Genomic DNA, 12,590 nt, shown 5'->3' with positions numbered 1-12,590 from the left:
GAAGCAGTTTTTCTCTCGGCCCTTATGGGTGGCCTTAGAGCTGGGATATCTTCAGTGTCAAAGAACCGATATTCATTCCCACTTCTTTGCTTGACCCAGCCCTTTGGAAAGATAATGAGATTACCTTCATTACCCTATATTAATTGTTAAAAGGTTACCTCGGTTAACTGTTAAACTGTTATCCTTTATGGGCTAGAAATAAAACACCTCGGTTTTCTGAAAGCCATATTTGAATCTTTAAATGTAAATGAAGTTCCCTTTGTAACTCTACTCATGTCTTCTATCAATATCATTTAACACCAGACATTATTTTCTAAAGCAGAAGCACACCACATATTTCAACTCCCACGTAACAACACTGCAAAATTTGGTAACATCTGCATATTTTCTTTACTAATTGCAGTGTTAGTCTGAAGTTAATTATATGAAACTGATTTTTTTTCCCAACATAACTTTTATATATCACATTTAGTTTAATTGGTACTTTGCATAATAAATTGTTTTTCAGCTAGAGCATATTGTTTGATATTGCTAATGAAATGATTTTAATGTTCAGCTTAGTTAGTATGAGGAATCTTATTTTGTCATATTTTTAAATATAATTCTCCATTGTAGCATACTAATTAACTTGATAACTACTTTCCTGTTTTTTTTTTTTTAATCTTCAGTATAATATAATATAAAAACCCTGCACTAATTGGCAGGAGATAGTGTTTTTATAATTCAGCCACATGTGAATCCTTCAATTACAGCATATTTTTGTGCTAATGTTGTTTAATAATATTTTTGCATTCATCATTCCTGAATGCCAAGAACAGTACCACACACTTAGTGATCCATCTATAAATAGGAATTGCCACTATTAATAATAATGCCAATGCGATCTTCAGACCATGTGTGGGCCTGCAGTGTGAGGTGGAGCGGCAAGGTAACAGAAAGTCTGCATCTCCAATAACACGAAAATGATATAATTTCTATTCATTCAGTTCAACAAATATTTATTAAATCTTATTTATGTGCTCAGTAGTAGTGCTATCATCAGTGTGAGCAAAGGTAGAAAATAACTGAAAGACTCAATCTTGCCATGAAGAAGGTCATACCTAGTTGAGGCTGAGGAAGGGAGTGATTCACAAGCCTCCATGAACATTACTCTACTAATTATGTACTATGTGGCACTATTCTCTGCATTGTGGATTGTAGATAGCTGAAAACTATAAGACATTAGAGGAAAGAAAATTCAGTGGGTTAGAATCACTTCAGGTGGACTTGAGATCGAGGTGAAACCTGAACAGACATTGAAAAATTGGTCAAGATTTGGAAATGTGAGACGAGAATTCTTGTGTGAGCAAGAGCATGAACAAAAAGACTCAGAAGCAAGAAAGACCTTTGGCGTGTTTATGGGGCAAAGAGTCTTCCTGGATCGGCTCAGAGTTTACGTTGGGGAGCATCGGAAGACCATGTTGGGTATGTAACATCAAGTCATAGAGGGCTCAGAATGCTAGAAACAAGCATATGTCAAATAATAGTGAGCCACTAAAGATTTATGAATGAAGATGCATGCAGCACTTCACAAAAGACCTGCCTGAGCATCAGAGACTAGACAAGAAGTCAGGGTCTAAGAAATATAAAGCACAAAATATAAGGCTAAGTAATGTGGGAAGATAACGTGAAGCCCGTGCAGCAAGAAAGTCTCAAAAATGAGGACATGTCTGCCCTGGCAGAAACCCCTTACAGTCTTCCTTTGGGGGCAGGGATTATTTCCAGCATCTTACGTGGGGATGAGCAAATATTCTAAGAGAATTGTGAATCAGCCAAAATGGAGACGAAGAGATTTAGGCAAATCCAGACATAATCAAAGTGGAGTTGCAGGAAAATGAACCTGTCACTGTTACGAAGAATGAGTCAATACAGGGTGAAGCCAGGTTCAGATGGGGCCGTTGAAAAATAGTTGTAACGAATGGAGTGCATGGATAGGGGCTTAGGCAAGAATTGTAATTATGGGCGTTGAGAAGAATGATACATATGAAAAATAACTCCAAGGAGAAATTTGCCAATGACTGCTGTCTCTGAGTTTTCAACCCTGGAAAAGATGCAATCGCAGTACCACAGACAGAAATACAAGACTTAGGAAAGTTACACATGAAGACCTCAGCATTTCCTGATTGATTCGCTTTTCCTGATCCAGTAAAACTTGGCTGGAAAGAGCATTTGCAGCACATGGCCAGGGGCCAACATACCGAATAACTGGAGCCTCCACTAAATCCCGTGGAGATCTTTGAGTGAGGTTTATTTTTTCCTTTGGCTTCTGACTGCATTAGGATTTTAGAGTAACGCTTGACAGATATGTTTGCCTGAGGGATTTTCAATAATTGGAGCACTACCTATTGTTTAAATACTTGTAGAAAGATGCTAAAATGTTGGCAGGTAATACACCTTGGCACATGGAAACAGAAATCAGTGCTTCAGTATATAAGTAGGTTTCCTCTAGGTAATGTATTCGATGAAATGTTTTCTCCACATTAGAGCTTTCTTCTTATTAATTAGATAGTATCTTCCATTAAGGTTATGTGTCTAAGACAGGTAAAATAGGTCATAACAGTTTTTGGTCAGAATAAGTTAAAATACCAATGTTCAGTTTGAAAAAGAGTCAAATTAGATGTTTACTAGTAAGAATCATTTATTGAACATTTATGTTTTTATTTATATATTTATCTGACATATGTGAAATGTTTTATATCCATTATTTGTTTTCATTAGTAAATTATTCCATGAAAAATGTACTTTCATTATCCTCATTTTCCAGATAGGAAACTGGCCAGAAAGTTTAAATTACCTCAGATTATGCAAATTAGGGATCCCACTCAAGTCTAGTGCAATTACAAAGCCCTTATCCTTAGCCTGCACTTTCTTCCGGCTTGAGCAAGCAAACAAGGTGACTGTGGATTTTACTAAGCCTCCAGCACTCCGCCCACAAACGATAGGATATCTGTCATGCGTGAAGAAATAATGATACAGTTATAAAATATGCCACTGAATGTTTAGTAACCTGTTTTCTCACATTTTGGCAAAGGATATATCTTTATATCGAAACAGATTCAATGCGGTAAGAGCCTAAATTTCCGGAAGCTGCATATAAACATATTAATGACTTGATGACTTTATTCTGACCCAGATGCTCTGTGTACATCTTAAACTTTGGTTGGTGATGTGGAAAATTATTTTACAGTTATTTTAAGAAAAAGCCAGGTATTTACCGAAAAGAAAAAATTGAGATACCAAACACTGTTACAATGAAACAAAGTATACCTTTGAAAAATCTTCTATACACTGAATAAAATTTAAAACTATATGGCATATATATTCATATATGAATGATAGTTTATATGCATCTATTTCTAACTAAATTTGTTTCTATAATAAACACAAAATGCATGCTAAAGAACTTAAATTTTACTTTTTTTCTTCACTTATAAAACTAATGGAAAGTTGTTTGTTTGTTTGTTTGTTTTTTGTTCTCACAGCTGAATTTTTATTCCTCTTGTGGGGTGTTTATCTCTGCTATGCAGTGCGGACAGTCCCGTCGGCATTTCACGAGCCACGCTATATGGCTGTTGCAGTTCACAATGAGCTGATTATCTCCGCCATATTCCATACAATTAGGCAAGTGATCTGTAGAGCTAGTAAATAACTGTGTTATTTTTCTGATGTGTTGCAGCTTAATTTAAATAGCAGAATTGGATACTATGCATAATGGAAAGATTTAGGAAGGATGGTGTTTTGTAAGTTGATTAATTTGTCACAGAAATCACAAATGAATTTAGTTGTTTTTTTTTTTTTAAATTTTGCTGTTCTTAGTTCCTTCTGATGTGTTGTTTATTGCCTTCATTTATTCTGAAGGTTAACTCACTGTTATTATATTATGTTAAGCCATTTATGGGGATGTCATTGGATATCGTTTATGACGTATATAGTATTTTTTGTTGTGAAGGTGTAAAGCAATACATACATACATTATAAAGTAGATATAGATAAATTGTCTATGTTTTCATTCATAATTAATATACTGGTTTATACTTTCAAAATTTTACTCAGATAGACAACATGTGTGTGAATTCTGCTGAATTTGAAACCAAAAAAAACTACTTCAAGCTGATGACTAGATTTTTGTGTGCAATGGGATTTTTGTCATCATCACATTTTAACAATAACTTCCAGTGGTAAGAATGTATGGCCTGGCCATCTGGCCTGTCGTGTTTTTGATTTTGTTTTTGTTTTTTTAATATCACATGTATCTCTTTAGCTGATGAGTAAAAAGGAGGAAGAAAGCAGCTTATGATAAGTAAAGAAAATGAAATATGTATGACTTATCTTCTGAGAATTTTCACCTGATTCACATTTGAAAATGAAATGAAACCCTCAGTGAGTGCAATAAATAAGGAATCCTGTAATTTGAAAAACAACAAAAAGATGTCATTCAAGTGCTCGACAAATATTAAAAGTTAGGGCGCACTTAGAAATGTAATTGAAAATTGTGAATATTTGTCTTTGCCCTCAGTGGAAAGATGAGATTAATAATAGTGGGAGCTGGGCTGGGAGGTTGTAGATCTGTGGAAGTTTTGCAGGATAATTTCCATCTTTCACTTTAGTAAATAATCATACAATGAAACTTGTACTCCTTGTACTTCTAGGAGTAGATGATTCCAGGGAGCAGCTGGGCCATCGGCAGAACCTACACTTTTTAAACTTTTAGTAATAAAAAGAAGTATTTATGATCTGACAACCCTGGAAACTCTATCAAAGGGCCAGAAATCAAGGAAATTTTCCTCCTTGTTCTGTCTGGCCCCTCGAACAGGAGAGAAGTGAGAGAGTTGAAGAGGGAGGAAAGATGAGACGAGAAATATGAAGTGATAAATAGGTAAAGAGAAGAGCTCAGTCCTGCTCAGACTGGAGTTTAAAAATCTAAGACTGGGTCCAAAATGTAGTAGCCAGAGAGCACTGTGTGGTGGGCCAGACTCCAGAGCCTTTACTTCCTCCCAAACCATCTCCCACGAAAAGCTACATTTGGGCTGTTTGCAGAATATCAAACACATATGTTTCGAGATCTAACGAACATGCTTCTCTAGAACCATTTATAAATTAAATGCTATATTAACAAACCAACTAAAGAGTTAGAATCATTCAAAAAGACTTATTACAGATGAATTTAAATGTCTTCTGTTGTCAGAATGTGACTGCCATACAAAGAGTTTCCCACTTTTGCCCTGTAATTACCTGCTGTATTTCTTAGAACTAAATTAATTGCCCGAGAAATTATGTTCAAAGCAGTTACCTAAATTGATCTATAACTTTTTCTACCTTGATTTACTATGTTTAGTTTTCATCATTAAATATTTTTTTCCCACTGGATTTTAAACTCTCTAGTGGCCCATGTCCTTTCAGAAGTAGGTGAGGTAAATTATTTTTTAATGAACTTTTAAAAAAAAAAGTCTTAGTAATAAGGCAATAGATGGTCATTACAAAAATGTTACAAAGTGATAACGAACAAGTACACTCCATATTCCAATCACCCAAAGACAAGCACTGTTAACATATTAGTATATCACTCTTAGAAGTCTTCATATGTGTGTATATATTTAGGATACATTGCATTCAATAACTCTTTTTTAGGAATGTCACAATGCAAAGTAGCATACCGAGAAGTCCTGCCAGAGGAAATTTAGTTAACTTTGTTTAACCAGCATTTTCCAAACTTAATTGACCATGGAATTTCCCCAACCCTTAGTTGACATCTGATAACTTCAGAAAGTACTGTTTTAATACTGGGCCGAGGTGATAGGAAACAATAAAACATTGAATGTTACATACTCATCGAAAACAGCTTTCTTACTTTGCTTAAATCTTTCTTACAAAGTCCCAAACAACTCATCAGCCCAGTGAGAAGAATCATGTAAGCTATGAGCTGAGTTCATAGAGACACAGCTCTGAGTTAACTGTTCATCTTGATTTGGTGTTAGACATAGCATTGTCTCAAGATCAGTTTTCTTCCAAACAACTGTGTGGTCCCCTATCATTTTTTAACAGGGAGGACTTTCGATGGCAGCAGTGGCCACCTTTGGTAGGCTTTGGCATTTTTTCTTAGGCGAGCCCAAACAGACCTAATGGCAAGCCCTCAGGTTCCTGATGGGAAAAATTTTCAATTCGCATCTGACTTACCTTTTTACATAGACCAGACTTGATTGGAGTGTGGCATATTGGTTTTGGAGAATCATAGTATATATTATCTACTGTCTTTTGGAGATTTAATTTATATGGCCATAAAAGGGCAAGGATGGGAATGTAGTTTAACACAGTAAATCTACAGAACACTGATCTTAGGGGAACGAGTAGGAAGCAAGTAATAGACAGTAATAATTAAAGTAAGTATACACAATTTCTTATTTACTCATGGACTGAATTTATTTATCCGTGGTTCTAATGTTGATAAACTCCAAGAATGAGACACAATAACGTCATATTTTAAATCAGCTGGAACCATCTCGGAAATTATTTTATGGTATGAAATAATATGGAATAATATGGAATGAATAATGAAACAAGGCTTCCGACATCAGCAACATTCTCTATCAATAGGGCATATGTACCTTTTTGTCTGCTTAAAATTTAAAATCATGTAAATGTATATGTGTGTATACATATATAAATAGAAATTATGACTACATATTATAAGCAGATACAGTTTCATTCTTACCAGATTGAACAAAAATAAATTACAAGGATGAACTCTAGAAGAGTAAATAATGCAGAAGGGATTTTGCCCAGTCAATTCAAATCCTTTAGTTATTTTTAATGCATAAAACAAACCTTTGAGAAAGTGCAAAATATTTAAAAAGTTTGCTTTTATTATTAACCTCAATTTTCAAATAATTCTATGCTCCTGGCTTTTAGACCTATTTTATATTTTAAAAATGAAGTTGTAAAACTGCTTCCAAACCCGATTTTTCTTAAGATATTTCTAGTCAGAACTACAATATGAAAACTAAAACTCGGCAGTAATTAAAAGTTGATTGATTTAAGGACAATTGATGTCAGTATATGTCAAAATTATTTTTTGGAAGATTCACCATTTTAATTTAAAATATATATAACCATTCTCCCTTCTGGATATTGTCAGGCAAGGTCAAGTTCACTTGTACTGGCATTTGAGATAAGAATTCCCAAGATGTGAAGATGCTCTTAGACTGGAAATGCAGTTCCTTTGTTTTAACTGTCTGCTCTGGTACTGACAACAGCCCCAGCAGGTTGGGACTGTATTATTTTTCTGGGACACATTTTATATTGGTTCTGTGCCTCAATACTATGCCTCAGACACTGTAATTTGCTACTCAGTGCTTAAAAAAAAAATCTCACTTGACCCAGCACAGACTATCTTATCCTTGAACAAAGTGAATATTCAGTCATATTCATGGCAAATACAAGGCCACTTTTCTCACAAAAGCATTAGAAAAAAAATGGTAATTCAGAAAATTATTTTTGGTTTTATGTGAACTATCATGAGCATTCTGCACTTCTGTGTACGTTGTGAGTCTATTTTGTTTATGTCTCCAGACACAGGGAGAAATAGCTCTTCATTTTGGGTAAATCTTGAGCTTCTATTTTAGCTTGATGGGTTTTTAATGGATGGTAACAGGGTGCATGATAGAGGTGAAAATGAGGTAGAAACCCACTGATGAAAATTTTATTTCAAATAATTATATTAATTTACTCAATAAATTTGTCACAAATATGGTATAGTGCAGATAGAAAAATTAGTTCCTTTGATTTTTAAATTAATATGTTTATTTTATGATTATATCATGAGGTTTTCTTAGGATGTTAGCTTTTCAAATTTGATGATGTATATTATTGAGACAAAAAAGTTCAAAAAGCAGTAAAATCTTATACCTACTTTTCATGGATAACAATTGATGGGAAAAATTAAAAGAAGGATATGATTGTATAAAATGATCTTAAATAAAGCAAAAAGTAGTCTCTACATAAGGATGAGTCCTTAAAATATGAGTTTTAGTTCGTACGTGTACTTGTTGGTTAATAAAAATATTTCAAAATTAGCAGAGTATATACCAGTACTGAATTTTCCCTGCCCATTTCTCCTTCAGGAACACAACTTTATAAATTCTTCGATAAGACAGTATCTTAAATATTATGTGTTAAATTATTTTAAAACAGTTTAATGCTTTATAGCAACTAAAATTTTTATTTTAAAAATGTATTTAACAAACCATGACTATATTCATTTTATCTATTACATTGCAATCTTCTTTCCTTCCTTCCTTCCTTCCTTCCTTCCTTCCTTCCTTCCTTCCTTGCTTCCTTCCTTCCTTCCTTCCTTCCTTCCTTCCTTCCTTCCCTTCCTTCTTTCCTTCCTTCCTTCCTTCCTTCTTCCCTCTCTGCCTCCCTCCCTTCCTCTCTCTGTCCCTTTCTTCCTTCCTTTTCTTTCTTCATTCCTTCCCTCTCTCCCTCCCTCCCTCCCCTTTCCCTCCCTGTCTTCTTCCATCTCTCCTTCCTTTCTTTTTCTCTTCCCCTTTCTCTCTCCATCCCTCCCTCTCTCCCTCCAACTTCTTCCCTCCCTCCCTCTTTTCCTTTTCTTAATATATTGCGGCAAAGAGTTTCCGAGTATCTAGTATTTTAAGTAGAACTCTTGTTAGATTGCTAACTTGGTAAATTCTCGTTTCAGGTTTGTTTTTGCCTCGAGGCTTCAGTCTGATTGGATGTTGATGCTGTATTTTGCACATACTCATTTGACTGTGACAGTCACCATTGGGTTGCTTTTGATTCCAAAGGTATTCCTCTAATGTTACTTTCATCTTGCAAGACAATTATCTTAAATGAGCATTAAGTTATTGCTCCTTTAAAAAATATCTGGCAATACGGGCAAAGGGACGTGTGGAGATTTGCTTGACATCGAAAATGTGTTTAAAGCCCCCTCCTCAGGCAACTAGGTGTCCATCTTCTTATGGGATTTATTAAACATCTCACATAAGTGTTAAATGACTTAATTTCTACAAAACCCATCATCTGTTTCAGTCCTTTTCCAAGTATTTCAATATCCAGTTATGTTTTAATTATTATATGTTCAAGATGGCTTTCATTGTAGCTATAAAATCAAGATCATTTTAAAGAGAATTACCCTAAGAATTATTTGGATATTGTTTTGGACTCGTTCAGAGAAATATTGTGTTTTAAACATTCACAGGATGTTTATTTAAATAGAAATAAATAATTGTAATATTGTATATCGAAGAGTCTTGCCTAATAATGATAGATTGTGACAAGGACTTATTTAGGCAGCGTGGTGTGGTGGGGGGAAATGGGCTGGGACTCAGAGTCCGTGGATCATGAACTCATGCTCCACCACAAACTAGCTGTATAATATGGGATTAGCCAAGACTTTTCATCTCTTTGAATTTCAGTTTGCTCATCTATGACATGATAGCAATAAGGCTGCTCGGAATGAAATAAAATAACAGAACTTGGGAACAAAAACAGAAAATACATATTATAACATTATCATTATTTTCCTCTTTTACACACAGGACAACAAAATATTAGAACATTATGTCTTTTTTCCTGTTTTGAATTTATTTTTTAATTATAGGTGACATATTAGTTTCAGATGTACAACATAATGATTAGACATTTATATATCTTACAAAGTGATCAGTCTTTATCAGTACCTCACAACATAACATTAGTGTGGCTGAACCAATAACTGATTTTTTTTAATTTTCATTTTTCAATTATAGTTTTTCCATTTTTATTTAAGAACTGTGATATTTTGTCTTTTACCCCAGGCTTTACCTCAACTCTCAAAATTAACCAAAACATTGAAATTCAACCTAATTGAGAAGGTCAAATGATTATAAACAAAGAAAATGCCTATTTTTTTCCTTATTTGAATTATACCAAATAGGCACAATTTTCATAGATTAGTCTGTTAATACAATTTATCTTTATCATTTTTATACTTTGCATAATATGTAACACTTTTATTAGATGGATATATACTCAGATTATTTATTGATTCAATAAATTGTTATCGAGCTCCAAAGAAAATTGAAAACATATTTTCGCACAAAAATTTGTACGTGAATATTTATAGCTGCACTATTCCTAATAGCCAAAAAGTGGAAATAACCCAAGTTTCCATCAACTGATAAATATATAAATAAATGTGGTATATGTATATAGTGAAATATATTCATCAATAAAAAGAAACAAAACATTGATACATGTTACAACTCATACAAAACTTGAAAACATTAGGCCCAGTGAAAGAAGCCAGACACGAAAGCTACAGATTTGTGATTACATTATTTGAAAAGTCCAAAACAGAGAACTCTGGAGAGACAGAAAGCAGGTTAGGGTTGCCAGGGGCGGCGGAAGGGGGCCAATGGGAGTGACTACTTCATGAGTTCAAGGCTTCTATTTGGGATAATGAAAATATTCTGTAATTCAACCTTGTGAATATACTAGAAAACATGGAATAGTACAATCTAAAATTGAGAATTTTATGATGTGTGAATTATATCTGAATAGCAGATAATTTTTAAAAATTATTGAGATTTGCTAAGCACTATTCTAAATCCCGGAATAAAAGTAATGAACAGATAAAAATCTGTGCTCTTGTAGTACTTCTGGAGGGTGAGATGGGGAAAAAGGAAAGTTAGATAAGAAATGTTTAAAATAGTATTTTAGATGGAGATAAACAGGAAAGAAAATAATAAAGCAGGAAATTGACAATATTTGACAAAATAACTGTTTCTTAAACTCATGATAGTCTCTAAGACTTTGCTCAAGAAAAAATTTAAAAACCACCTTTTTTATAAATAAGCTCCAAGGTTTAACTAGTAGCATGTGAAATTTTGGAGGATGGGGACTCTATTTTATTCATTATCGTGGCTTTAAGTTAATGGCACACATTGGAAGCATAAACATGAGTAGAACAATGAAGGAAAGATTTATCAGTTTCTGTGGTTTCTCAGCCAGTCCCAGTTGCAAAACATTCATATTACTTAAATAGAGAATTCCCATTTCACATATTACCTCATATTTATATTCACCTGCCTACCTGAATATTTTAACAAACTTTGACATTAAACTATCTCTATCATCAAAGGGTGATGTGTTAATTTTGTAAAGGAGTATTTGACCGGTGGCTGGGCTGTTTTTTCGATTCTCCCTGCTTTCCATCATTTACCCAGTTTATTCTCCCTTGCTTCTCCTTTTGAAGACTAGAGATAGCAAGAGTACATGAAACTGAAAAATATCAAAACACTACATGAAAATAATAAAGATGTGTCACAATGTGGTGGAGGAACTTGAGAATAATGAGCTCGAGAAAAAAAAAATGGTACTTTCAGTGACTCCTTGAATTTGAAACTTAGAGACCATCAAGCCCGGAGTTCTCTGAGGTGGAGAGGGCACTGAGCATTGGAGAGCTCCTGTGCCTCGTTTAAGATCTGCCCGTCAGCACCACTGGGGCTGGAATTCAGACCTCCTGTCTCCTGAATCTCGAAAGCATGCTTTTTAAGATAATTTAAAATTTTTTTTTCAATTACAGTCGATACACAATGTTATATTAGTTTCGATTATACAATATAGCGATTAAGACATTTCTATAACTTACAAAACGGTCACCCCTATAAGACTAGCATCACCCTGACACCATCAGTAGTTATTATGCTATTATTAACTACATTCCCCATGCCGTACTTAACGTCCCCATGACTGTTTTTATATTAATCCCTTCCCCTTTTGAAGGTAAACTTTTTTTAAAGGTGTAATAGACTGAAAGTCAAATTTCTGGGATCTGGGCCAACTGTGCCCAAAGATGAAATACAGCCTCCCCTATGGGAAGCAAAATGACAAACGTGATAAACCCCACTGCTCAAAAGAAATTCCTATCCAGCTGCCAATGGACCTAAATTGCTACACTTGGGGAACATTTGTTTGCATTCTCATACTTATTTTTATGTTCAAAATGCAAATATCATGGCAGAGGAGTAATGTAAGTTAACACTGGAAGCCCAGAGAAAAGACAAAGATGAAAATAGGGGTCAAAGAGGGAACCAAGTACCGCGGGATGTAACATGGAAAGCACGACACAAATAGAGCAGAAAGTTTCATAAGGCGTTCGGCGAATGAATTCATCAAAGCCCAGGAAACGACCTTCCACTAGAACCTTTAGAAATTACGCTGTGTCTTACTGTGGGTATTGTCTAGAGCTCATACTGAATATCTGTTGCAGTTTTCACATTCGAGCAATAACCCACGAGATGACATTGCTACAGAAGCATACGAGGACGAGCTGGACATGGGCCGGTCTGGATCCTACCTGAACAGCAGTATCAACTCAGCCTGGAGTGAGCACAGCTTGGATCCAGAGGACATCCGGGTAATACCAGAGTTTCCTATTTCTTATTTCAGATTAGACCCATTTCTACAGGCAAGCACTGTGGGTTGATGTATATGTGTGCATTTATGCATTAGAGAGAAAGAAAATGAGAGAATGTGTTTGTATAAGAAGTAAA

The 12,590-nt window shown here is 34.7% G+C and overlaps 1 protein-coding gene across 1 annotated transcript in view; it reads left to right on the top strand.

Annotated features, from left to right (window-relative positions):
• The window catches only part of GPR158 (G protein-coupled receptor 158), a 313,167-nt gene that overhangs the window by 294,426 nt on the left and 6,151 nt on the right, over positions 1-12,590 (top strand). Inside the window, exons 8-10 of the mRNA XM_016124940.2 lie at positions 3,522-3,660; positions 8,735-8,840; positions 12,308-12,454. Coding sequence (XP_015980426.2) covers positions 3,522-3,660; positions 8,735-8,840; positions 12,308-12,454 — 392 coding nt within the window. The remainder of the gene's footprint in view (positions 1-3,521; positions 3,661-8,734; positions 8,841-12,307; positions 12,455-12,590) is intronic.

This window comes from Rousettus aegyptiacus, unplaced genomic scaffold, assembly GCF_014176215.1.
Source record: "Rousettus aegyptiacus isolate mRouAeg1 unplaced genomic scaffold, mRouAeg1.p scaffold_m13_p_10, whole genome shotgun sequence".
In the NCBI taxonomy this organism is placed as follows: Eukaryota; Metazoa; Chordata; class Mammalia; order Chiroptera; family Pteropodidae; genus Rousettus; species Rousettus aegyptiacus.
This window is presented reverse-complemented; position numbering and strand designations above follow the sequence as displayed.